This window comes from Lacerta agilis, chromosome 2 (assembly GCF_009819535.1).
Source record: "Lacerta agilis isolate rLacAgi1 chromosome 2, rLacAgi1.pri, whole genome shotgun sequence".
Lineage (NCBI taxonomy): Eukaryota > Metazoa > Chordata > Lepidosauria > Squamata > Lacertidae > Lacerta > Lacerta agilis.
In genome coordinates, this window is record NC_046313.1 from 20178129 (window position 1) to 20204423 (window position 26295).

Sequence of the window (26295 nt, forward strand, 5' to 3'; positions counted from 1 at the left end):
AGATTTAAAGGGAACTACTTTAACCTCGTGGCACCATAAAGTATGGTATTTACCTATTACCTATTTACCTTTATCTATTTACCTTTGGTATTTAGAATATATGGAAAAACTAATTCATGAAATCAGAGTACATGACACTTCAAAGTAAGATAAATGCATTAAAGATTGGTATAGTTTTATTACATTTGGAAAAGGAAAACCTACCATCTCATGTTAGGATATGGAATGCATAATAATTTTAAGTAAGTATGATATTGTTTCTTCTATTATTTTAGTATTCGTGCCATCATTTTCCCATCAATATTTACTTACACTGTCTGGATTGAGGGAGTGAGTTCTTTCCTATTTGGGGGTCCAGTCCTTTTGGAGTTAAAATGTTCTCATGGTATATATTTATTCTATTTCTTCATTTTTGGGGGGGGAAATGTAATGTTTGATATTAGAAAATCATTTTTAAAGGTTTTTTTAAGTCTCTGGAGGGAGAAAATAGAAATGCTATAGTTTTTTTTAAAAGAAGATATGAAATTACAAATGGTAGAGACAAGGTTATAGGAGGGGGGAAACACTAGTTGTTTATAAATAATGTAAAGAAGAAGAAGCTAAAAGAAGGTTTAGAGAAGACATTTTACTCTACACTTTAGCAATCCTGACTGTCCTACTTTTGAAACTGCTCTTTCCCCAGCCAACAGAATCAAAGGAATTGCTGTCAAGTCTGCATTCACATTATAGTCCATACATGTTACTGGATGGAATAAGTCGAGATTTCTCACGCGAAGTACGGAAGTATGTGTGATATAGTCCTTATTAGGATATATTCCTCAATGGCATCTGCTTCCCCAATGGAAAAAAATCCCTTTCAGTTGCCTTTAAATGATAACTAAGAATCTAATATGATTATACTAAAGCTTCACCAGCAGCAGCACAGTCTCATTAACTAGTAACTAAGTGGCTATCCAATAGTTCTGATGTTGTCCTTAATGATGCACCACATCTATTTAAATAGCACAAATACCGGTACTTCACCACTAAGGTTAGGAGTCAGCATCCTTGTGGACCTATGAATTCATACTGGAATTGAAAGGAAAATATCAGTAGTATTTACAGTTACCTGTGTAAACCTAAAGCATCAAAACATCTAACCAGCACATTTCATCCAGATTGATACTTTATCAATACAACTACCATCCCAAACATTTAACTACTGGTATGTCAATTTAGAGCATTTTCATGATACATGCAGCACAATCTTATGCATAAGTAAATCCCACCAAGTTAAATAGGATTCAGTCTTACTTTTCATCTGCAATGAAACACTTCTGAATGCTGCAGTTTCAGTATAGGCAGCAAAGGAAAACTCTGTTTTAAAACTAAAATACATTATACACAACATAGTTTTTCATAGTTTTTTGGAGATCCAACTTAATTCAGTAGTCAATTTTGGGGGGAGGGAGGAAAATAGCCTTCTCAAACAGCTAGCCAATTTTCAACATCCAGTTACACAAGGCAGATGGTGACCCCATCCCCATAAATCAACAGTAGTAAAAGTACAAGTTCAGATCTGCTTGAAATACAGTGCACAACCAGAAACCTATTCTCATTCTAATGATATTCATAGTGTTATTTTCATTTATCAGTGGATTGTCAGTAGCCAAACACATGGCAACTTGTTGTAGACTGCACACTGATGTTTTGACAAGTAAATAAGACACACAGTGAACAAAGATACAGAAGAACTATGAATAAGCTGGGCATCCAGTAAAATTCAAAGTTATGTCTCTACAGTGGTTATAAAACAGAGATCTAAATAAACTGTTAAACACTTAGTGCAAAGGTATGCCAAACATTTCTCAGAACATTCTTAAAGCCTCAAAAGAATCAACCTTTTCTTCTAAATCAGGCCTAGGCTAAATATTTTATTTGGCTCCTCAAGATGGACATAGAAGTTGGGCATTAGCTCCAAATCAGTTCCTGGCCTCACATCAAACACTATCCTGTCATTTATCCAGTCAGTCAAAACAATGTTTCCATCTAAAACTTTTAATGTTTACGTCTTGAAAACTGCTAATTGAATCCAGTTTTTCCAATCCAGTTTTCACAGTCTATACTATCAAATACCATGATAATAAATGTGAAATAAATAAATACTACATATTGCTTACAGAATTAAACCGGGACAAGAGAAAATGTTGAAGCCAAAACAGAAGACTACTAGCCTCATAAAATTTAAAAACACTGAAACTAGATATGTCAACATTCTTATAGTAAACTACTTCTAATCACACACAAGGAAGAACTTTAGCTCAATATAGTTTTAGCATTTAGAAGTTCCTGAAGTATGTTTCATACCAAAATGGATTATCAAAACCACAAAGTACATGAGATTTAGCTATTCTAAAGCAAACCCTAAGAAAACCACTTTCAGCCACTACTTTTTTCCCTTGTTTTTCAACCACTTCTATACATATTTACTTACATGTCCCACTGAGTTCAATATTGCTTACTTTCAAATACTTAACAATATTTTTCCTTATGCGTTTAAAGCTTCCCTACAAAAAAGAATGCATGTGATGCATGACAAGCACATTTAAAGTTAAGCAAAATACAGAACATTTACTCTTAAAGGTATCAAAGTGTTTTCGTCCACTTATTTTTATTTATTTATTTATTGAATTTATATACAGCCCAATACCTGGAGGTCTCAGGGCAGTTCACAGAACAAAATCAAAATATAAAACCACAAAATATATAATCAAAATAAAAACTACAACCCAAAAAAACATTTTAAAGGGTCATATGTCTGCCTGCTGTCTATAATTTTACAATTACCTATCTTTTTTCTAATAAGTATTTCTAATAAGTATTGTGATGTACTTTGAATTCTAATTAATCTTTTCCCTGAGGCAAGCTTCTATCGTTCCAAAATTACAAATCTGAGAGCATTAGAAAATGTGCAAGGGGAAGGGACAGACGTAATGCCTACCTATCCACTTGTTGGTTTAAAAAGATTGTAATGCACGTCTTTGGTAAATCCAGAAGGAGACGACAAAGGACGAGATGCTTGAACAGTGTTCTCGGAGCTACTAACATGAGTTTGACCAAACTGCGGGAGGCAGTGGGAGGCAGGAGTGCCTGGCGTGCTCTGGTGCATGGGGTCACGAAGAGTCGGACATGACCAAATGACTAAACAACAACAACAAATGATGCTGGACTACAACTCCCATCACCCCTGATGATTGGGCTATGCTGGCTGGGGTTGATGGGAGTGGAAGTCCAACAACATGTGCAGGGCGACAAGTCACGCCCCCCCCCCCAATTTAGAACCTATAAATATGCATATATCAACTTTGGAAATTTTCCAATTATGTTCTTGCAGAATTAGAACTAGAGCCACACAAACAAGAATGTATATGTTTAGTAAAATGCACAAGAGATTATAGAGACTGCAAGATGGTACCATTCAAAAATGGTTGATGATAATACAAGCTATTAGTAAGAACAACCTCTGCCAGGCTGGGGACAGGCCTGCTTTTAATAATGATTTACAGCCATCATAGTGCTACCTGAAAACAATCTTGCCCTGAGGGGAGATGCAATCTAACTTTCATATAAAATTAATCCAGGGCATACATGTGTGTGTTTTGTTAGTTTTAATATATGCTTACTGTTTTAATATTTTATGTAAGCTATTTCACGAGGTTTACCTGAAAAGCTGTATAAAGAATCATCATTTGCCCAAGACTCCCATCTAGTAGATGAGAGACTGGCTTAAAAGCACATATCTTTTTTTTTTAAAGTCATTTTTTACTCTAACAAACAAGCATGGATGTGAATCCTAAATCCTAACATGTGAGGTGGAAATAGAAACTGAAGTAGGAGTCCTCAAAGACAACTGCCACAAAACATTTCCCACTCAAGGAATCTGAAGATTTTCAAAGATGTGCTATTAAGGTTAAGACAGAGAATATGAGGAGAAATTATTTTGAGGAGATATGGAAGGTATTCGTAGAATTCGTACTGTTAAAACAGAAAGGGGTCAAACCATCGCAAGAGGTGTTGAAATTTTGGGAAGCTGGATAGTTACAATGGATGGTCTTGGGGGTGGTGTGGCACTTTTTTATTACTTTGTAAAAATTAATAATAGTAACAGTAATAAACTTGAAAAAAATTGATATTCAAAGCTTAAGACCAAGTTTTTGCTCTGTGCTATGGTAGCATAAGCATCAAAACAGAACCACAGCTATTGCACATTCCAGTCAAACCATCTTGTTCCAAAAAGCCTTTCCTTCCATCTCCAGACTTCTTTAGAGATCCAAACACATACATATATATATATATTAGAAAGAAAGAAAATACCCGAAAGGTTCGTGCTCTTGCCCTCTCCATCTCATCAAGGCACAACCTTACACAACCTTCCTTTGCGGAAGTGGATTTCCAGCAGGGCGAAAACAAGGGCGCAAAGCGGCAGAGACTCATTCAAGTTTAAGCTGCCAGAGGAAAAGGATCAAACTCTCTCTAACCCTCCCCCCAGCTTCACAACTTACACTTAAACCCACGTCCCAAAGCGGCCTCACATCCTAACAAACCGGTTGAGCAATCCAGATCCTGGAGAGATAGAGAAAGAAAAACCTCTCACGATGCTCGAGCCCTGGAGTTTCAGACAGGCTTTTTCGGAGGAGTCCGAAGCTTTGCAGGATGCGTCCCTTCAGGCCGCCGTGCGGTGTGTGCAGCAACCGTTGCACCTGGAAGCTCACACCCCTCGGCAAACTCTTCACCCCACCACCCACCCACCCACGATAGCTGAGATCGCGGGGTGGGAGCGTGGGGTGAAGAGCTTACTTTTCTCCCGAGGCCTGGAAGCTTTCGAGAGAGTCTCACATACACAGGGTAGGGGGGAAAGCAGCTCGCTCCTCAAGGCTGCCGGCCAGTGGGTTGAAACACAAACACACACAAACACCTCACGTTTCCCTTATTATTATTTTTGAAAATAAACTGCGAAATTCTCTCTCCTTTCCTCACCAAACCTGGGGCCCTTTTCTCTCCCCACCCCCACCGCCCTATTCAGCGTCCCGCAACTTCCGAACGGCTTCTCCACAGACCCGAATTATATTCCCCTCGCAACACCCTTCTTTCCCCCACACAACGCTTCTTTCTTCTCGGGTGGCCCTTCCATTGTCAAAGCCGACCCGCTTCCCCCCCACCCCACCCCACCAGGCAAACAAGGCCCCTCGGGCCTCGCTCTCCTCCTCGTAACGTGTGCATCGGGAGCGAAGCGTGCGCGCCGCCTGCCCGCCCGCCCGCCCCGCCGCGCGCAACGGCTCCTCTCACCTGTCAGTCGCAGCTTGACGGGCCCGTTCCTCCTCGCCCCTTGGTTGGACATGACCCCCGGGAATCCCTCCCGAGAGTCCGGCGGTAACCCTCCTTCCCTGCCGCCGGGGACGGGGCGGCGCGGGAGGGAAAGGGAAAGAGAGAGAGCCTCTAATGGAGTCGGGCTGGACGCGCCTCACGACGCCGAATGGAGAAAAGCCCGGATGTGCCCACTGTCGCCATGAGCGTCAGGAGGCGGAGGCGCAGCCGCCTTGCCCTTCCCTTCCCGCCCGAGGTTGAGGCGGCGAGTACAACAAAGCGGCAGACGGGGGAGAAGCCTGAGGGGGGAGCGGGAGGGCGGCGGAGTCGCTCGCGCCAAGGCCGGCCGGCCGCTTCGCTCTCCTCCACCCCACCCCCCCACTTGGCCGCCTCAGGCCCAGTTCCTCACAGGCCTCGCCTCCTCGTGGAGGAGCAGCAGTAACTACAGGGGCCCCCTTTCGCGGCGGCGGCGAGACGTCGCGGGCGGCCCTTCGGTGAAAGGCTCCCTCGTTCTGGAACCTCCCGAGGCCGCGCGGAAGAACATCGATGGGGGCCCGACCCCCTGCGCGCTTTGCGAGAACTCCAGGCACGGCCAGCTCCGCGATGCCGACGGTCCAACAAAAGAAGCTTAAAGACTCTCCCTAGAAATGTCATACGAACACCCACAATGGGGAAACAATCTGTCAGCGCTCCACTTGGAGAGCAGCAGAAGCTTACTAGAAAAGCTGGGCCTGTCGCTGCAATATGCTGCTGGACATCCCCCAAAAAGCCAAAGTGCTGCAGCAGCAAGCCCTCTGCAGCGCCACAAACCCAACTCAACTGTGGTGTAATGTTGGAAAGTGTTGAATGCTTCTCCAACCTGGGCAGCTACCTTTCCACAAGGGCCAATGTCGAAATCCAGCATCAGCGAGTGCAATTTTGTCTCAACGGAAGGGCAGTGTGTTTAAGGACTGGGAAGATTGCAGGAAAACCAAAATGCTTGTTTACAAAACTATTGTGCTACCAAGCTTACTGTATGCTTGGACCACTCCTTGAAAGATTCCATCAACGGTGTCTCCGAGAAATTTTACGTATCACTTGGGAAGACAGGTGAACTAAAGTCAGGTTACAGGTGAACTAATGTCAGGTTACCGGAAGAAGCAAAGATCACTAGGGTCGAAGCAACAATTCTTCAACATCAACTTCGTTGGACTGGTCATGTTGTTCGGATGCCTGATTATCATCTTCTAGAGCAACTACTCTATTCTGAACTTAAAAATGGAAAGCGTAATACTGGTGGTCAACAGACTCTCTCAAGGCAAATCTTTAAAAATGTAGTATAAACATCAACAATTGGGAAACACTGGCCTTCAAGCACTCCAATTGGAGAACATCCAGAATTGGCCTCCACTTATGGACACACTGTTAAGACCGTTTTCATGGAAAACAATCTTGCTTGGCTACAAGTAATCACCAAAGGAGGAGGAAGAAGAAGAAGAAGCTGCTTCAGGTACCACAGCTCCAAAGCTTTTGCTTTCTTGGTTTATCGCTGCCACAAATTCTTCACACCAGGCTTCAGCAAAGCACATTAGTTCATCAGACATCACCTCTATGATATCAAGCAACACAATGATAATGTCCCCTATCTGGACAGGGAGAGCCTGACTACTGTTAGTATACTATGCTCTGCTAACCTTGAGGTTAGATTACTGCAATGTGTTATATGTAGGGCTGCCTCTGAAGGCGATTTGGAAACTTCAGCTAGTGCAGAATTTGGCGGCCAGGTTGCTCACTGGAGCAAGACAGTTTGAGCATATCAGCTACCAATGAGTTTCCAGGCCCAATTCAAAGTGCTGGTTTTGACCTCTAAAGCCTTAAACAGCTAAGGACCGCAATACCTCAAGGACCGCCTCTTTCCATATGAACCTACCCGGACCCTGAGATCATCTTCTGAGGCCCTTCTTCATGTGCCTCCTCGAGAGATCTAGAGGGTGGCAACACAAGAACGGGCCTTCTCTGCAGTGGCTCCCCATCTGTGGAATGCTTTCCTCAGGGAAATTCGCACGGTGCCTTCATTATACAAGTTTAGGTGCCAGGCAAAAATGTTCATTTTTAACCAGGCCTTTGGTTGATTTGATTGACATACTATGCCCTTTTAAAATGTGGTGTTGGGGGGATTTAATTGGGTTGTTGTTTTTATTTATTATTTATTATTTATTATTTGATTATTGATGTAAACCTCCAGAATGTATTTTGTATAGTTAAGTTTTTACCTCTGTCTTCAGTACATTGTATTTTATTTCATTGCTATGGCTAGTGGCTGATGCAAATAAAGATTCCCCTGAATTCCAAAGCTTTTGATGCGCTTTTTACAAATGGCACTTACCTGATCCTAGTCAGGTGTCCACAGGATTGCAGGATTTCTGGCACCTAGGAACCTCTGTCTGAACGATTCCTACCAAAAATGCCTCTGGGTTTTTTGGGAAGGTAGCTTTAAACATTTTTTCATCTTATCATAAATAATTTCCCAGTATTCTTTAACCTCCATTTCTTTACATTTCCAACACAAATCTGATTCTGATTAGCCAGTCTACTTGCGGTTGAATACCATCTATGAATCATTTTCATATAATTCTCTTTCAATGTGTAAGGTAAAGGGACCCCTGACCATTAGGTCCAGTCGTGTCCGACTCGGGTTGCGGCACTCATCTTGTGTTACTGGCCGAGGGGGCCAGCGTAGAGCTTCCGGGTCATGTGGCCAGCATGACAAAGCCACGTCTGGCGAACCAGAGCAGTGCACGGAAACACCGTTTACCTTCCCGCCGGAGCGGTACCTATTTATCTAGTTGCACTTTTACGTGCTTTCGAACTGCTAGGTGGGCAGGAGCTGGGACCGAGAAACAGGAGCTCACCCCGTCACGGAGATTTGAACCGCCAACCTGATCAGCAAGCCCTAGGCTCTGTGGTTTAACCCACAGCGCCACCCACATTCAATGTGTAGCATGCAGTAAATTTTAAATCGTTCTTCCAAAGTTTCTCCCAGAGGTTTAAATCTATATCATGCCCCATGTCTTGTAGCCCAGTCCAGCCTTGTGCAGGTCTACAATCTTGTCCCTTGGACAGCTCTTTGGTCTTGTTCATGGTGGCTAGTTTGGAATCTGCTGGATTGATGATTGATTGCTTCTGTCGACAGGTGTCTTTTGTACAGGTACTGTAATGAGCTGGGATTACAGGTAAGACCTCTCCCTTACAGCAGGTGCTTCTAATCTCAGCTCGTTACATACAGTGAAGATACCAGGTAGCCTGACATCTGGTTGACTGATAGGGGATCAAATACTTATTGAGATCTGTTGCCCCTGGGGTGGGCTGGCCCTGGTACCAGGTTTAACCCTTCTCTAGTTAGATCTCAGAGCTGATAAGGCAGGCAGGGGGGAGGGGAGAGATTTTGCTCCCTTTCTTCCCCAGCTTCCAGTTTAGGTAGGCCAGTCTTGTAAAACAGAGAGTGCTTTCCTGTGATCCAAGGCAAATACATGAGAAAACAGAATATCCAGCTTGCCTGACTGCAGAGACTGGTGTAGCCTGCTTTTCACAGCCAAACCCCCACCTAACACACCTGTAGCATGAACAGAGTCGATCCAGGCACTTGAAGGGAACATTTCCTTTTAGGCTGGCAGAAATGTACCCAAGAGCCCAACACCAATTTTAAGAAGTCTATTTTGAATTAAAAGAAAGGAGGACAAAGGTAAAGGCAGAATTGTATTTTAAAAAAGGAAGGAAATGTTTCAGTTGAAGAGGATCCTATTGCAGATTTCTGATCTGTAGCAGATGATCATTTGGGGAATTTGAGGGACAAATGACTGTTTGGAAACAGTCATTTAAATCAATAGTTTCTGACCCAGGTGAGTTGATTGACAAGTGGTTGTGTCTAGTCAAGCAGGAGTCAGTTGCAGAGATGTTTTTTGACACCTCTTGGAAGCTGAAAGATGGGAAAGATTAGTGTTAACTACCTCCCATTACTCCATTTCCTTTGCCAGGCAGAACCTATTCAGTATATTCAAGGAGAAATCTGACCTCCTGTTTGGAGGGAATGAAGAATGAGCTGTGGCCTTTGAAATAAACAGTCCTATGCTAGATGGACCAGTTAGCTGCATCTACTCTGCTTCCTTTGATGAGTTTAATGTCTTCCAAGTCATGCAGCCACTCAGAATGGCTGGGGAAACCCAGGCAGATGGTCAGGGTACTAATAATAAAATTATTGTTATTGTTATGTTTTAATAAATCCTTTCAGGTGCAATTAGTGTTTCATCCTCTGCAGAGCTACATTTCAGAATTAAATGATGGCTTCCCATTTCTGAGCAATTGTTACGTTCTTGGTGTTAGCTCATAAATTTAGGAAACAATCCTGTGCTGCAGTTATGTCAGCTGAGTAGCTTTTGGAAGTGGTGTAAGCCCTACCCGTCTTATAGAGATGGGAATTAGGCAGATCTCCCTCCACTGTTGTTGTTCAGTCGTTCAGTCGTGTCCGACTCTTCGTGACCCCATGCACCAGAGCACGCCAGGCACGCCTATCCTTCACTGCCTCTCGCAGTTTGGCCAAACTCATGTTAGTAGCTTCGAGAACACTGTCCAACCATCTCATCCTCTGTCATGCCCTTCTCCTTGTGCCCTCCATCTTTTCCAACATCAGGTTTCTTTTCTAGGGACTCTTCTCTTCTCATGAGGTGGTCAAAGTACTGGAGCCTCAACTTCAGGATCTGTCCTTCTAGTGAGCACTCAGGGCTGATTTCTTTAAGAATGGATAGGTTTGATCTTCTTGCAGTCCATGGGACTCTCAAGAGTCTCCTCCAGCACCATAATTCAAAAGCATCAATTCTTCGGCGATCAGCCTTCTTTATGGTCCAGCTCTCACTTCCGTACATTACTACTGGGAAAACCATAGCTTTAACTATATGGACCTTTGTCGGCAAGGTGATGTCTTTGCTTTTTAAGATGCTATCTAGGTTTGTCATTGCTTTTCTCCCAAAAAGCAGGCGTCTTCTAATTTTGTGGCTGCTGTCACCATCTGCAGTGATCATGGAACCCAAGAAAGTGAAATCTCTCCCTCCATACACCTGTAAAAAATTGTGGTGGTCTGTCTATGACATATCTTCATATTGTCATTTTGGATTACTCTGCCTGTAGCATAGGCCTATATATTCCCCCTCTCACTCCCAACAAAATCCACCATTGTTTCAGAGTAAATAATTTCCGTATTATCTGCACACCAGATTCATCAAGTATAGTTTTCCACTATGATTCCCCCCCCCCTACACATTCCTTTTAGATCTTTGGGAATTGTTGAAGATTTTTGGGATGGTATCTTAATCTCTATAGGGGTTATTAAGAATGCTTTGCTAGCATTCTTAAGATCTACACCTATAAACTGTACACAGCAGTCTGGCAGAAGCAAATCTATTCCCATCATCCTGACCTTTAATGAAACCATGAGGTACACTTGCGGATAAATGTCAAAAGAACAACATCCACCCATCCCCATGTCACAGGGCAGCTTGATCAGAGGGCCTGGCAACTAGTTAGCTAGAAGGAATTATTATTACTCACCCTACATGAGATGGCATGTGGCTAACTTCAAAGTTGCCCCTCTGCTCTTTTGAATATTCTGATAGTTACATCATCCGTGCTAATGTACTTACTTCTAGAGCAATCCCGTTGGAAGTGGTTTAAGAATGTCACAGGCGTACAAGCAATCGTTCCTATTTAATGTATCAGCAGTTAAGCATGATTAGAAGAACGTGACTCAAGTCAGTGTTTCAAATAATGGCTCAAAGGAAATAGAGTGAGTCAAGTATTAAAAAGCAGCAAGCACATTTCTGTCCCTCGTTATTTAGGCAGCAACTGCTGTGGTAATTCTGAAAACCATTTACCTCAATTGATATCTGCTATTGATGCTAATATTGTCTCAATAGGGTTGAGTGGAAAGGTGGCAGAAAATGGCACAGTAATCCTACCATGTCTACCTTGAATATAGGTGTAACTATGCATCTCTGAGCTACCTGTATCCACTCAGTCCAGATTTTGAGGTGGCAGCAAGGGGGAGTGCTTTGTAGAAATAATAATATTTTTTATTTACTTATTTATTTTATTACCCAGCCACTCTGGGCGGCTCACAGCACATATCAGAACATACTAAAACATCAATCCTTAAAAACGTCCCGATACAGGGCTGCCTTCAGATGTCTTCTAAAAGTCAGATAGTTGTTTACCGGTATTTCCTTGACATCTGAAGGGAGGGTGTTCCACAGGGTGGGTGCCACTACCGAGAAGGCCCTCTTGCCTCGTTCCCTGTATCCTCACTTCTCGCAGGGAGGGAGACGCCAGAAGGCCCTCAGAGCTGGACTTCAGTGTCCGGGCTGAACGATGGGGGTGGAGACACTCCTTCAGGTATTCTGGGCCGAGGCCGTTTAGGGCTTTAAAAGTCAGCACCAACACTTTGAATTGTGCTCATAAACATACTGGGAGCCAGTGAAAATCATTTAGGACTGGTGTTATATACACCCTCTATATACACGATACTAATTATTGTATTTGTGCTGTTCCTGCTATATATTTTAAGAGATAACGGTTTACCGTAAGTGTTGCGTTTTAGACTGTTATATTTTCACCAATACGTTCTAATCCAAATTATTATGGGCAGAAAAGAGCTATGAGACTTTAACTTGTAGTCCATAACAAATCTCTTTATTTTATGAGTGTATAGGATGGGAGCATCAATCTGCTACATTCCCTCTGATATTTCACAATTCTAGGGCCTGGGTTTTCCAAGGGCAGCAAGATGTCCGCTGTGAGCGACATGTTGAGGGACCAGTTGGCCCTTACTTGGTTCAATTCAGCAGGGATATTCTTCAGTTCTTCAGCTAGGGTACATAGCATTACTCAGAATCACTGCACAAAGATTAGTTGACTGTGGATAAATCCCAAGCACAGACTCTTGCTTTGTAAACATAAAGATGATGATGATGATGACGATGATTATACCGTCACACAATTCTGATGTCAGTCCACCCGTTCTACAATCTCTATGCCACAGCTTGTTAGTGGAATGACAGACCTTCCAAATGTCCCTATTTTCCAGGGACATCCCTGATTTAGAGAAGCCATCCCGGTTTATGATTTGATCCCGGATTGTCCTGCTTTACCTTAGGACGCCCCTATTTTCATTGGAGAAATGTTGGAGGGTATGTAGTTATCCGACTCCCGAGCCGTCTGAAGGCAATCCTGTATAGGGAAGTTTGCCTAATGTTTAATGTCTTAATATGTTTTTTATATATGTTGGAAGCCGCTCAGTGTGGCTGGGGCAACCCAGTAAGGTGTGTGGGGTTTAAACAGTGAAATTATCATTATGGAACGGGACGTCCCTATTTCCATCAGATAAATGTTGGAGGGTATGGAATGAAACATTTGGCACATCCACAAAGCAGTCATCTTCCTTCTCCATGAAATAATGCAATGGAAATTCTGTGACCGGCGGTAACTCAGGGTGTTTTCTGTCTTCACTTCTAATGATCCTCCTGCTGCTCCACCCAGCTATCATCTACACTTTGACAGAGGCATCTGTTCTTAAATTAATATTGTGCAGGGTCTCAGATGTATGAGGCATATTTGAACGTTCAAAGCTAAGTGGCAAAACAAAAAAAATAGGAGTCACTATGTGTGTTTTATGGAGTGGGTTCTGTGATGTGAGCGTTCAAGTATTAACATTAAATTCTGTCAAGTGGTCTGTGTTTCACTCTAGGCTGATATCACCGAGCAACAAAATCCTTTCAAGATGAGGTAAAGAGCACAGTCCCAGAGGGAAGGGAGTGCCTTGCATCACCCAACAGCTCGCTTTTTGGATGATCACAACACTGACAAGCTCAAAAGGGTGTTCCTTCCAGTCATCCTGCAGCCGCCAAAAGGATAGTAATTGAGCATGTGTGTCACCAGAGTGGAAGGGAATGTGTAGACAAAGGGGAAATGGAGAAATCCCTATGGTCTGTCGGGGATCCGGATGATGCTAGGGGACATATGAACAAAGTATAAATGCACCATGAAAATGCAGGACTCCTTAATGACGGTAAATTCAGAGACAGTTTTATGATTTGTTCTTAGAAGCAGGAAAAGGATGTGCGAGGGGCATGGGGGGGTTGGTGTCATGCGTGTGACATTGTGGCGTCCTGACATCGCACATGTGAGCCTTGCGCCTCCCTCCCTAAGCCGGGCAGAAGCTTTCCGGGCTTTGGGAAGGAGGTGCCATGGGAACATTAAGGGGACTACCAGTACATTTCCGAGCACAGTTCAAAGTGTTGGTGCTGACCTTTAAAGCCCTAAACGGCCTCGGCCCAGTATACCTGAAGGAGCGTCTCCAACCCCATCCTTCAGCCCGGACACTGAGGTCCAGCTCTGAGAACCTTCTGGCGGTTCCCTCACTGTGAGAAGTGAGGATACAGGGAACCAGGCAGAGGGCCTTCTCGGTAGTGGCGCCCACCCTGTGGAACGCCCTCCCATCAGATGTCAAGGAAATAACTATCTGACTTTTAGAAGACATCTGAAAGCAGCCCTGTTTAGGGAAGTTTTTAATGACAGATGTTTTAATGTATTTTTAATCTTTTGTTGGGAGCCGCCCAGAGTGGCTGGGGAAACCCAGCCAGATGGGAGGGGTATAAATTTATTATTATTATTATTATTATTATTATTATTATTATTATTACTTAGTCCCCTTAGTCCAGTGACCGCACACCACTGGCATTCATCACAAATATACTATTAGGATTCACTTCAAAGGTCATGGTACCCATTTCTCAGTTGTGCCATTACAAGTTGAAGCTGTCAATGCGCTCGTACTGGACCCAACACACTTATAGAGGTTCCTAAGGATTAATCTTGACCTTCTGAGTTGCAGAAAAAAGTGTTTCTGTAAAAAGTCACTGAGACTAGTGAGTAAAATTAAGACCAGGATCTGAAGATAACCTTGTGCATTGGCAAGCTGCTGAATGAATGAGACAAAAAAATTGGAGCAACAGACACAGACAGACACCAATGCCCTGTGAGACAGGATGTGTCTCGGGAAAATTATGCATCTGCAAAGGGAAATGACTGCAGCTGTGGCCAGAGGGAGAAGACGGGTGGGGGGTTGGGGAAAAAGCAGCTGCCATTCAACAGGATTTTCCAACAGTTAGTCACCCTGCAAGTCCATCCTTGGCATATTTGAGTATGATGCACAGATACTCAGTTCCTTACATGCACTGATGGAACTTTCTGCGTGACTATGTTGATAAAATATATTGCTAGGCAGTGATACAGATTTTTTGGAAAAGGAAGTACATCTTTGATTAATGGTCCAAAAATTGGAAAACAGTCTTGCAATAGCATGCCAAAATTAGAACTTATAATGCATTTACTTTGAGACCTCGTGAAGTGAATTCTGTGTAAATAAAGTACCGGTAACCATTGAGTCCTATATTTAAATGTCAGTGTTTGTTTTCTGTACATAAAACCCGATCTTCTGTTCGAAGGTTTGGAGCGGCTTAGAATGGTGTGTGTGTGTGTGTGTGTGTCAGTTTTCCTTTATACAAGCAGCCCATCGTTGCTTAGCTCCCTCTCAGGATTGGATTCTGACCGCAGGGAAAATATTATTTCCTAGGAACGGATACACTATGTGGGAGGAACATCATCTGGTTGTCCTCCGGCAGACCGATAACAATTACATATGCCTTTTGCAAGAGGAACATCGTCTGGAAAGGCCCTAAGTCCTGCTGTCGGAAGGGTAATGAGGCTTCTACTGGCAGGTCTCCTCTGCCCTGTTTACCAGACACAAAATGATGATGTATCTGCAGAAGCACTTGCTAGAGTTGCCATCATTGCAGCTGCCCAAATATATAGGACCAGGGACACCAGGTGGCTAGACGCGTTTTGCAAATTGTCCAATTATCTTGAGGATGAAGTTGACTCATAAGTTGACTTTCCTACTCATCACTTTTTCCCGAAATGAAACGGTTATTTTGGAATGGTGGAAGAGGCAAGATAAACCTTTGCACATACCAGATTGCAATGTTGTGTTTTGTCTAGCAATTTCAAACTTTGAGGGAATGTGGATGAAACTCTTGATCCATAAAACCATGGTCAGTTAGGTTGATGGCCTTGAAGATCCCTAGATTCTGGGGTGTATTAATATGTCACTTCATACCCTTGAACATCTGCTGGTAAAGATGCAGGAAGAGAAGCTGGGGGGAAAGATAGTCCTGTCTCTGTTTTATTTGTCTGTGTTTTATTGCACCATTGCACCATCTGAACTATTATTTTATAGATATTGAGGTTTTGAAATTATGGGTGTAGATGTTGCAAGAATCAAAATGTATGCATGCTTATGAAAACTTTATTATTCCCTCACTTTGTTTAATATCTCTCATTCATTATATGTGTGTGTGTGTGTGTGTGATGTAATGGTACAATAAAGTCAAATACAACAAGAAGTCAGAATGTTATTCTCACTTCCAGTTGCTGCAACCCAATCAGAAGTATCTTTACATCATGATCATGATGATGAATACCATATGAATTATGAACTTACCCCAGAAGTGAATTATCTGTTCATATCCCTGACCTTAGCTCTACCATCTAAAAATGTCAGCTAGCTTTCCAAATATGGAAACTATTTCGGAAACAATAATGCAAACAGTTCTTAGTCATTTGATGTTTTGGAATGCTGAGTAGACATGTTCATCGTTATTCAGCTGTTATCCAGGGTTATTTAGAGCAAAGGAAAGCATATACGTAAATGGGCTTGGTTGCCTCTTTTGTAATAGCTGAGAAATCCAAAGCTGCGTTTTGCCCTGCTGCTTGATACTGAGCAAATGCAACTGAAAAATGCCACGATGGTAACTAGCTCAGGGGTAGAGCCCCCATTTTGCATGCGGAAGTTCTCAGGTTCAATCCCTAGTGTCTCTGATGACTGGGGCTAGTGGTAGTAGGATTGCCCTCTTTCAAAAAGTAAAAACCAGGACACCCCGAAAATTGTTGAGCTTTTCAATTAACTTGCCTAAGATCCAAGACAAAGCGCTGCTTTTCAGAAATTCCCCCTGGTCACTCAGAGAGGCTCCCCCCCCCTTGCATCCACATTTTAATTAAAAGGCAGGATAACTGCCCCATTGTGACTCCATTACAGTTTTCAGAGAGGCTTTTATGTGTGGAAAGAATGCTGCGATCGGGTTTATCCTTTTCCTTGTTCCTTTTTTTTATTAAAGAAAAGTAAGGACCATCTCAAAGGAACATAAGGTACCTACGAATGGCAGCGAGGGACTTGAGTGCCCATCCCTCTGTTTCACTGATCTAGTAAGAGTGCACTGCAGTCTAGCAGCAGACAAAATTGAGCCTTGTCTGCTTGTTTAAAATACAACATGTGCTCTTGGTTACACCAGACCGAAAGTATTTGAAAACTAGTCTGGACAAAGTACGGGGGGGTGGGGGTGGGAGGAATATGGCATTGGAAGCAAGTGTCCCTGAGCTGTATAGAATGGACTGGGTGATTCCCCATACCTTGTCCCACTCAGGTCTTTCTTAACTTTGTCCCATAATTATTTATTTGCTTGAAGAACTGTTTGCACAAGGTAATAATGTCTTCCAACCCTCACCAGTTCTAGCATTTCCCCCTCTTCTAACTTAATTCAAAACGAGGCCAGCCCAACTGATTGTTGTGTTTGAAGGTCAACTGTTTTTCACCCTTCCCAAACTTTGAGCACTATTTATAAAGGGTGCTTCATACTAAGTCAGACCCATGGACCCTATAGCTTGAGGCTGTCCACAGTCCACTCTCCTGCCTCAGCTTAGCTCCCTGAAATCCTGGTGGGCTAGCGATGCCCAAAGGACTCAACATGTGGCCTTTGACAATGTTTTCCCTTTCCAGGAACTGTTCCGAGAGGTTTTAGCCCAAACTCAATAGCACTGTCTGTTTTGATCTAGCAGGACGTGGGTAGCGCTGTGGTCTAAACCACTGAGCCTCTTGTGCTTGCCGATCAGAAGGTCGGCAGTTCAAATCCCCATGATGGGGTGAGCTCCCGTTGCTCGGTCCCAGCTCCTGCCAACCTAGCAGTCCCAAAGCACACCAGTGCAAGTAGATAAATAGGTACCGCTGCGGCGGGAAGGTAAATGGCATTTCTGTGCGCTCTGGATTCTGTCACGGTGTTCCATTGCACCAGAAGTGGTTTACAGTGGTACCTCGAGTTACAAACACTTCAGGTTACAAACTCCGCTAACCTGGAAGTTGAGAACTTTGCCCCAAGATGAAAACAGAAATTGTGTGCCAGAGGTGCAGCTGCAGCAAGAGGCCCCCATCAGCGAAAGCACGCCTCTAGTTAAGAACAGTTTCAGGTTAAGAATGGACCTCCGGAACGAATTAAGTTCGTAACTAGAGGTACCACTGTGGTCATGCTAGCCACATGACCTGGAAAGCTGTTTGTGGACAAACTCTGGTTCCCTCGGCCTGAAAGCGAGACGAGCACTATAGCACTGTCTGTTCTGATCTACCACATAGTAAAAGAATCTGCAACGATCTAGATCACAAAGACTCAACTGTATGCTTAAACATTTCCATTGTTCAAATATTGCATTTTACATGGTTGTAACCCAACCCTGAGACCTTATGCTAAAAGCCCGGTAAGAAATCAACTTTTTAAAAAATATCATCATCATCATCATCATCATCATCATCATTCCTGTGTGATCGAATGCATAAGCAGCTGAGCACCTTTCACAGGCTGACCTGTTCACATGCAGAAACTTCGCCACACGGAGTCCTGTCCAATTGCGACATCAGGATGTTGTCTAGTGAAACATCTGGATTCCTGCCGTATTGATTCATATCTTCAAGCAGCCATATGGGACAGGAGGCTGCCAGACGCAAAGCACCCTGGAGGCATTTCCGCAGGGTGGATCATTGATGCAGTTTGGGGTAGAAACTGCATAAAAGGCTATACTGACCTGGTTAAATATCTCCTGAACTGCATAGCAGGGGAGCCTTTTCACATAAAACAGTGGGCTGTGAAAGCTGCCTACTTGGTTACTGGAACACAATAACAGTGAATTATTATTATTTAGCTTTTAAGACCAATTTATCTCTGTCATCTATCTATCTATCTATCTATCTATCTATCTATCTATCTATCTATCTATCTATCTAATTTTTAATTAATTTTATGTTTTACAATTTAGAATGCTAATTTAAACATCCTTAAAACATCAGTGACTTCCCTCCTCTTTCTTTCCATGGTTCATTTTGCATATCATAAATCCCTGCATATTTTACAAAAACTAAACCTTTCAGTATTCCATTATTACATCCACCAAAACTTATTTACACTGTTGAATTTACTTTAATGCTGCCAATGTTGTCAGGTGTACAGAATCCCCCCCATATATTTAATAAACATTTTCCAATCTTCTCTAAATGTTTGTTCTTCTAAATATTTGTCATCTTAAATTGCCATTCTGAAGAAGAAGAAGAAGAAGAAGAAGAAGAAGAAGAAGAAGAAGAAGAAGAAGAAGAAGAGGAGGAGGAGGAGGAGGAGTTTGGATTTGATATCCCGCTTTATCACTACCCGAAGGAGTCTCAAAGCGGCTAACATTCTCCTTTCCCTTCCTCCCCCACAACAAACACTCTGTGAGGTGAGTGGGGCTGAGAGACTCCGAAGAAGTATGACTAGCCCAAGGTCACCCAGCAGCTGCATGTGGAGGAGCGGGGAAGCGAACCCGGTTCACCAGATTACGAGTCTACCGTTCTTAACCACTACACCACACTGGCTCTCTTCTTTAGTTGGGACCTCGCTCGTTTTCCATTTTGGGGATAACAAAACACAGGCTGCAGTAGTGGCATACATAAATAACAATTTTTGACACCTGGGAATTGCCCTCTGAATTATCCCAAATGAAAAGGACTCTGGATTGTTTGTTTTGTTTGATTGTTTGTTTTATGGAAAAGTACTTTTAAACATTTTTTAAATTCGTTATGGATTATTTCCCAATACTCTTTTACAGGTCCACCAAAGACCAATTTATCTTCCTCCCCGATGGTTGTGAAGAAATACTTTAACATCCCCCCTCCAAGTCTAGCCGTGTGATTAGATGTGCCAGAATTTGGACGAAGATGCCCATTAAAACACCCATCCCACTGAAAGCCGCACAGTTTGAATAGACAGCATCTACCTTCAGCTATGTACAATGTTACACCCAAGACATTTTCCTGCCCGAAATTCCACCCCAGTTGGAAAAAAGCCTGGCTGCAATGTTCACAGTGCAAAAAGGTAATTATTTGTTTCTACAAAATAAAAAAAAATTCTTTCCAGTAGCACCTTAGAGGCCAACTAAGTTTGTTCTTGGTATGAGCTTTCGTGTGCATGTACACTTGGTATCTGAAGAAGTGTGCATGCACACGAAAGCTCATACCAAGAACAAACTTAGTTGGTCTCTAAGGTGCTACTGGAAAGAATTTTTTATTTTGTTTTGACTATGGCAGACCAACATAGCTACCCACCTGTATTTGTTTCTATTTGAAAAAAAATAAATGCCAAAATGTTGCAGGGCAGTGAAAAATGGTGGTGGTGGGGAATTAATCCGCACAACATACAAATACAAGTCAGAACCAACAAATAAGGTGTGTAGGTGTGTTTGTGTTTGTGTGTGTGTGTGTGTGAGAGAGAGAGAGAGAGAGAGAGAACCAACAAATAAGCATAACAAAATGTGATGATAAACAACAATAAGAAAAGCAGTAAAGCTAAAAATCTCTGTGTGTCTCTGTGTTAAAAAAACATATAATCTATTCCATGCCATGCTGCATTTTTTACCCGGGGGTGGGGGATGTTACCCTTTCTAATACTCTCCTTGTGGTAAGTTATATTGGCTGAAACAATGTTCTTTTTCTAGCCACTAGAGGAAATTAAATGGTATGCAGAGGTGATTCAAAGCCCTTCCCCATTCCTAGAGAGTCTATTCAGAAAGGAAGAATGTCAAGTTCAATCCGAGTATTGTTTCTGCTCAAAGATGGGGAGGGGAGAGAAGGAAGGAAGGAAGGGGGGACATTTAATGGGGAATCACTGCTTCTGATTAATCCACACAGCACTAAGAGAACGATTGCTTTGGCTGTCTGTGGCCCAAAGCTGTGTAGCTAATCCACGGCTGAAAAGCGCTCTTTTTACATCTGCTTCACAATAGTGGGTGAAGGTGACATTATCTAGAATGATGGATAAGCACCTTGGTGATTCTTCTTCATGGTTTTCTGGCAAGTCTAGAGCCTCCGATTGACAAACAAACTGTAAACAGATAAGAACCTTGGCAGGGTTACTTTAATAACCTGCAGTTTCATAAGAGCATACATTTAACGTAGATGGAACAAATGATCAAGTTCATTTGGAATATGCAGGAAATAAAAATAAATAAATTTAAGGAATGGCAGAAAAAGGTGGCAGTTGAAATGTTAAACTGGTTGCAAAATTATTGAAATAATAATAATTTTAAAAGTCCAGCACCTCCGACCTGGACTCCCGTGGGTTTCAAAACTAGTGCACGACTTGAGGAAGGGTGGACTCGAGGTTGTTGATATTGCAGAATGATCAATTCCCTACAGGATGTGATAGTGGAGAACAAAAGGAGGGAAGGCTCCTTTCATTGCCTTTTTAAAGGGAAGAAGAAGAAGAAGAAGAGTTTGGATTTGATATCCCGCTTTTCACTACCCGAAGGAGTCTCAAAGCGGCTAACATTCTCCTTTCCCTTCCTCCCCCACAACAAACACTCTGTGAGGTGAGTGGGGCTGAGAGACTTCAAAGAAGTGTGACTGGCCCAAGGTCACCCAGCAGCTGCATGTGGAGGAGAGGAGACACGAACCCGGTACCCCAGATTACGAGTCTACCACTCTTAACCAGTACACCACACTGGATCACCGATTACCTTCCAAAACACACACACACACACACCACAGCCCACCCATGAGGCAAGGTGAGGTGAGCACCTTGGGTCGTAGGATCCACAGAGGCAACAGATCCCAATGTCGATCTTTCTTTCCCCTTTGTCCCTGATGTAGCTCTTCCCTCACCCCTTCTTACCTGGGGGTGCAATTTTGGGGTCCACCTCGGGTACCAGAATGTCTTGGAATGTTGGCATCTCTCTCTCTCTCTCTCTCTCTCTCTCTCTCTCACTCACTCACTCACACACACACACACAGGATTTCAATGCAGCGGCATAAGCAAGCTATCAGGAAAGCAAACTTAAGCACAGGATGCCATATCAGCTGAAATTCTCTCCCCCACCCCCACTGTGATGTGCACATTTTATCGCTTACGTATCATATTTGCGTTGGGCCAGCTGTACTTATTTAACCGATTATTGAAAGATTTTTTTTTGCACGGGAGAATTTCAGTGGGATGAAGCAAAGCTAAGTAAGTTTTCTCAACCTTCTATTTTCCAGTTCCTCGAGGCTCCCTGGGCCTACATCCATGACCCAGAAAGCCATTGCGCAGTTCTTCACAATGCGTCTAGATTCCCCCCCGGCCGCAACCAAACACAGTGGTACCTTGGTTGTCAAACCATTTGAAAACCAAGGTGAGGCTTCCAATTGGCTGCAGGAGCTTCCTGCACTCAATAGAAAGCTGTGTTGGATGTTTGGCTTCCGAAAAAAATATTTGCAAACCAGAACTCTTACTTTTGGGTTTGCGGCGTTCAGGAGCCGATTTGTTCAGGTTCAACAACCAAGGTACCACTGTAGTGCCTCTGTCTCCTGTAGCTGAAGTTCTACAAAACAACAACGCAAAACCCCCACTTTGGCATGAAGCTTTCGGTGTGGAACTTTGGCCGGTTATTCACTATCTGTAGCCGAATCACCTACCTTCCTGGGTTGTTGTAAAGAAATAATGGGTGGAGGTGACTGAACTCCTTGGAAGGAAGGGCAGAATAAAGGTTCATTTAATTCATTCAATGATACTCTCTCCTAAACATTGGTTTGCTCCTATTGAATACTGAGTCTGCAGTGTCTTGCTATAAAAAGGGGGTGAAGCATGGAGATATAGACTGAAGCATCCAGAGGGTTACCAAGAAATCCACACAATGTCTTTGCCACATAAAACCTGTCAATTTCCGCCCTCCCTTCCCAGGTGGGCGGTGTTTGCGGCACCGGGCGGGATCACCTGGCCGGGTTCCCCTCCCCCCCGGCTCAGTTCTGCCCTTGGCCTGCCTCCGGCCAGGATGGGACAAAAGGACAGTGGCCGGGGGCGGGGTCAAGGGCCAGGTAAAAGCGGCATAGCCGCCCAGATTTCCCCCTTTTCAGTTTCTCTCCCGCAGGTACCTGTGCATTGGAAGGAACCCAAGGGCTTGTTTAATCCATCAGTGACCACCTGACTATAACCCTGGGAAGATAGACATGCATCAAGCAAGCTGCTTAGGAGGTGCAGGGTCATTCCTCATCTAGAGGGTAAAGCATACTGATGGAAAAAATACAAGCTTACTAAAGCTGGGTTGAAAGTCAGGGCGTACTGCCCTCTCATGGCCTTCTTCTGTACTACAGTCAGAAATAACGGTATAGAAATGGTCTCCACATTAACAGTGAAAATAATGTCATAGTCCTCCATGGTGCTGTCCGGAGGGCAGAAATCAGACACCCCCAGACCCTCTGCACAGGTGCAAAATATATCATACCAGGATCCTGTTCTACTTCCTTGAAAACATAGTACTGTTTTCATAATCTCTCCCTCTGCAATGCCTGCAATATCATTTTATCTAAATTGCTTGCTGTACAGTGGAACCGCGGTTTTCGAACTTCCGAAATGTTCAAAAACCGAGGATCAAAGGGCTGTCAGCAAGTTCGATGGAGAAAATTGAGAAGTGTGCCTCAGAAGCCGTTCTACCTCCAAGGCGCGTTCAAAAATGGATGCATTTTCTGGGTTTTCCATGTTCGGCTTCTGAGACGCTCGAAAACCGAGGTTTGACTGTAGTAGAAACAGGGGCGTCGCTGGGGAGGGCGGTGGGGGCGGTACGCCCCCAGTGACAGGGTGAAAAGCGGCGGGTGGGGGTGACAAGCGGAGGCCCCTCTTGCCACGCCCACGCGCCGCCGCTCCCTCCCTCACTCAGCAGCACCTGGAAGGGGTGCTTTCCGCTGCTTTTTTTCGGCGGGGGGGGTCGACCAGCGAGGGAGGGTATCACGCTTGTCACCCCTCCTCGCTAGTCGACCCCCCCCGCCGAAAAAACCCGCGGGGGGGCGGGGAAAGGAAGCAGAGCCGGGGCTTGAATGCAGAGCGCCGGCTCTGCTTCTTTTTTCCCCTTTCCGCCGCTTTTTTTTCGGCGGGGGGGGGGGGGGTCGACTAGCGAGGAGGGTGTCACGCTTGTCACGCCCTCCTCGCTAGTCGACCCCCCCCCCCGCCGAAAAAAAGCCTCGGAAAGGGGGAAATTCCCCCTTTCTGCACCCACGTGCGTCGTGACGTCATGATGACGTCACGACGCACGCGTCGTGCCCCTCCCCCAGGGGGGTTCCTCTGCGCTGCCGCCGCCCCCAGCAGCGCAGAGGCTAGCAACGCCACTGAGTAGAAATATTGTTTCTTGTTCTCTGTATTCCTAAGTGCTTTCCATCCTTTTCACAATTGTTTATCCCCCCGCTTGAGATGCAGACAGATGTACCCTATTCTGCTCGGGTCATATGTTGCCACAGCATATATTTAAAGCACTCACATACCATTTTTAAAGGTTTTGGATTTCACCCTGGCATTTGCTGGTCGAAAGATACCACTTCTGGCAACCTGGAAGTCATCTGCGAGGGGGTGGGTCTTCTTAAAAACGAATTCAACCGATTTGAAGTCCACACAATTGCTTCAAATGCATTGGGTGTTGCGACTAGAAAATAGGGGTGTCTGTGTGCCTAGAATGATGGCCCAACTCCCCAAGTTCATTACCGGTCAGAGATAAATGAGCAGAGGCAGAAATCCGGCGAAAGCAAGGCTGGTTTCTATTCTCTGTTGCAACAGTCTCCCCACCCCACACTTGTCAGGAGGTGAAGAACCCAGAAGAAAGGAGCATAACTCCTCTTAAAAGATTTGCATTTTGGCATGGTTAGGATTGTGGCCTTTTCCCAATACTGTTTTTCTTACTGCTGTTGTATGGGATAGTGAGAGCTAAACATGTTTTTTCAAGGTCTCATAATTTTGTGAAGCCTTGCCATTAATCAGCCTCTTCACATTTTTTCACATGAAAAAATACATGCCAAGTCAATCTTAAAGCAAGGGAGAACTTCCTTTAGAAAGGAGAGCATACAAGGTTGCTGTCCGCCTCGGAGACAGCAGCCTCAGAGTTCTTCTCTCTGCACCCCCCCCCACCCCTTTAACAAAAAGGAGAGCAATAATACATTCCAACGTTCTGGCTTTTTATTCTCTAGGGCAAGCAGCTATTTGGAGTATTTCCTGGACAGCTGATGCCTGTTCGAAGCCTGATTCAAGCGTTTTGCAACACTTCCCTACCATCAAGTCACTGCAAAAAGAAAAATGCAAGACTATATAGTTTTAGTAAGTTGAGAGAAACCCAACTAATCTTTCGGGGGGGGGGGGGATTACACAGGATTGACAAAACTAATAGTCAAGATCAGGCACTAGTCAAGAAATATAATGAACTTGATTGCCTAATGAAGAATTATAGACCCAGGTTAACACTCAGGAAGTGATCCTCACCGCTCACGGCTATATCACAAACTCTGAAGCTCTGTTGGGTTTAACAAGAGGTTGACTGTTGACTAAAGGACAAAGCCTCACAGGATATAAACAGCCATTATATTAAAAACTCAAGCACAACAGGTTTATTCCCCCAAAACCTCATTTCCACCCAGGAAATTCCTTCAATCAATGCAGCCTTTCAACTACGTCATTGCGCTAGCAGAAGCCAGTGCCAGTCCCACTAGAACAACAGGAGAGAGTGTTTCCCCCAGTTTCCATCCATGTTGATCTGTGAAGATTAGACAGTACCCATTTCACATTCAAAGGGTTTTCTCCAGCTAAGCCAGCAGATGGCCATTTCAGCTTCGGGAAAAAGCAAGGTGCCCAAGTTACTTGCCTGTAACCAGCATTTGAAACTCCCATTGATCTAGGCACATTTTGCAACAGTGAATTTCATTAAGGCGAGCAATTTCTGAGCTCTGGACGCAGTACTGCGCCTAAGATTTCCAATTAAAACTGCTGAAGGAGGACCTTTTTCTGCCTCCCCAATTCCAGCTACTCTCTGAAGACTGGAGAAGAAACCCTCTTAAGAATATTAGGAGGGTGGGGCAGGGGGAGGACTAGATCATGTGAAAAATGAACATAATATTATAGCTGCAGTTCATTCATTTTCAGCTTTATATTCTTGTTATGAAAGTGTGCCTAGACCTTACGTTGTTGCGCCCATAACCTCAGTTTAAGGTGCCATTTAGCTCCGAGCTTTCATATCTCCGTTTCTAGCACTGCCTGTAGCTGTAGCTCAAGTAGCCTTAAGTGCACTTAAATATATATTTATTATCAGAACAATGCCAGGTGCTGTTCTTACCAAGGAACAGACTTTGGGGTCTAGTCCTCACTATAGGTGGAGCTAGTCAGGTAGGATCCAGCCAGCAGAGATGCAGGGACAAAGGTGAGCATCCTTTTCCACCAGCTATCGCTATTCTAAGTGCGTTATCTAGAACAGCAAGCAATCAAACTCCTTTAACAAGTTCAGTACTGGAGGCAGATGGTGACAAAAGCAAAAATGATCACTTTGCTTCTCCTAAAGAGCCTGCCCCCTTGTGGGAAGAGGAGTAATCCAACCATCGCATTGCTCCCTAGCTCTTTACACACCCATTTATTCATTTCAATCAACTTTTTAAAAAAACCCTTTTCATCATGCTTTCCAATTGTCTCTTTTGTTGCATGCTTTGTTTTCCCAAATGAATTGTTACTGCGTATTTTAATC

At 43.8% G+C, this 26295-nt stretch overlaps 1 protein-coding gene across 2 annotated transcripts in view; it reads right to left on the reverse strand.

Moving 5' to 3' along the window:
• The window catches only part of SMURF2 (SMAD specific E3 ubiquitin protein ligase 2), a 70931-nt gene extending 65276 nt beyond the window's left edge, over positions 1-5655 (reverse strand). The window contains exon 1 of one of the 2 annotated variants that reach the window (XM_033138869.1): positions 5326-5655. In XM_033138869.1, the coding sequence (XP_032994760.1) occupies positions 5326-5377 (52 nt within the window). In that variant the 5' untranslated portion in view covers positions 5378-5655. The remainder of the gene's footprint in view (positions 1-5325) is intronic. The other variant, XM_033138870.1, reaches the window with a different exon arrangement.
• Between the last annotated feature and the right edge of the window lie 20640 nt (positions 5656-26295).